The sequence below is a fragment of the Pinus tabuliformis genome, chromosome 2_2 (genome assembly GCF_031772625.1).
Source record: "Pinus tabuliformis cultivar Carrire ecotype Pingquan chromosome 2_2, CPIR1, whole genome shotgun sequence".
NCBI classification, from domain to species: Eukaryota; Viridiplantae; Streptophyta; class Pinopsida; order Pinales; family Pinaceae; genus Pinus; species Pinus tabuliformis.
Genome location: NC_142300.1, coordinates 922,067,703 through 922,069,693, shown reverse-complemented (window position 1 = coordinate 922,069,693; position 1,991 = coordinate 922,067,703). Strand labels below are relative to the sequence as shown.

Sequence of the window (1,991 nt, the reverse complement as noted above, 5' to 3'; positions counted from 1 at the left end):
TGCTTCCCTCGGCCTCCAGCCTTCAATCCGCGGTGCCCTGGTTGAGCTTTCTTCCATGAATATTCTCCCAGGAGGGGTGGGATCCTCCCCCCTCCATACTTTGGGTCATCCTCTGACAACTCTAGGAAAAAACAAAAAGATCCTCTGCACATTTCAGAAAGCCTTCCAGAAACAGATCAAGGACCAGATCTGGCCACTAATGAAGAAGAGACTGCTGCTACATGTGATGATACGGGCAAAGACAATGGAGGGAATCAAAAAGCTCCTACGTCACAACCAAAGGCGACTTCAGCCACATGCATACCAAAAACTGCCGAAAGAATCAAAGTCGACCTCCCCAGCCAGCGAATCAACGGCGAAATCCAATTTATGAGGGACCATGCACTCATCGGCAAGTTCCTCGGATTCTGGCCAACTGAAAAGGCCTTGCATGGCTGGATCGCTTCAAAATGGAAGCCTAAGGGACAAGTTACTCTGCAGCTTGGCCCCAAAGGCTTCTTCACGGCAATCTTCAACTGCCTGGAGGACAAATCACGCATATTTGAAGGTGGCCCGTACTTCTTCAATTCTTTTGGATTGTACTTAAGAGAATGGAAAGAAAGATTCAACCCAGACAAGGAAGACTTCAGCTGGGCTCCCGTCTGGATTCGAATGTATTCCCTCCCTGCAGAATATTGGAAGGAGGAGACACTAAGGGATATAGGCAACAGCCTGGGGACCTTCATCAAAGCTTTTGAGGAAACTAAAACTCGCAGATACACTTCTTACGCCCGGATCTATGTCCAAATGCATCTTACCAAAGCTCTAGCAGACTCGGTAAGTCTTTTCCACGACGACTTTGAATGGATACAAACATTAGATTATGAGCACATTCCTTTTCGCTATAGAAAATGCCATGAGCATGGCCATCTCTTCAGGGACTGTCCCCTCAATATCCAATCCAAACCCCCTGTAAATGATCTCAGCAAAGACTCAGAAGGTTTCACCAAGGTCCCAATTCGCCGCCGCCATGCAGAGAAATCCACTACAGCCCCTGACAGCTCCAAAAAGCTTGATTCCCATAACAGATTCACGATTCTCACCCCCCACGATCCTTAAGAGAAACCTCCAGCTTCACCCCCGGCTAACCCTGCGCCCCCTTCTCCCTCCCAGATTTCCAAACTTTCTCTGCCATCATCTGCCTCTGCTCCTTCAAGCCTTCCCAACTCCCTCTCTTATGAGAAATCTGCACCAGAGATTTCCGCACAGTCTTCTTCAATGGAACTGGATGCGGCTCTAGCCCTTAGCATTCATGACAATACTCTCGTGGAAGATCAAAACATGCCTTCAAAAATGGATGAAGATCCAGAGAGTATTAACTTGGAAGGTTTAGATATACTCAAACTGGAAACGGCTTGTAAACAGAAAGAGTACAACACAATTCCTCCATGGGAAATCGAAAGGTTGGAAGGAGTTCTCAGCAAAGCTCAACACAATAAATGCTTAGGAATACAAGCAGGAAGCCCATGGGATGGAAAGAAGATCTTAAAAGAAACAAAAAAAAGAGGGCGCAAAACGGACCTGCAGAGGACCATCATCTTAGGAGAATTACTAATGGAATCTGGGAGATTCCCTAAGTTGACAAAGTTCTACAAATCTCAGCCCCATTGTTCCTCATGAAGCTTATTTCCTGGAATGTAAGAGGGCTGAACAGTGCTCCCAAACACAGAATGTTAAAAAACGTGATACAGCAAGAAAAGCCCACTATAGTTTTTCTTCAAGAAACAAAAAGCAACAGTACCATCATAGAAAAGGTTCTGAGAAAGATCTGGTCAGGCTGCAACTCAGTCACAGTGGATGCCTCAAGCACCTCGGGAGGACTGGCGATCATTTGGAATCCACAATTACTCACTCTCCAAGACTTCCACGCATCTCATTTCTTCATCCAAGCCACCTTCCATCTCATAGGAACAAATATTCACGGTCATCTCTCAAATGTTTACTTTCCGCAA

General features: G+C 46.1%; 1 protein-coding gene across 1 annotated transcript; it reads left to right on the top strand.

The window, feature by feature from the left end:
- The first annotated feature begins 369 nt into the window (after positions 1-369).
- On the top strand, positions 370-1,098 carry LOC149196077 (uncharacterized). The gene has a single exon (XM_089408150.1). It carries the CDS (start codon positions 370-372, stop codon positions 1,096-1,098), a length of 729 nt encoding a protein of 242 aa, XP_089264276.1.
- The last annotated feature ends 893 nt before the right edge of the window (positions 1,099-1,991 follow it).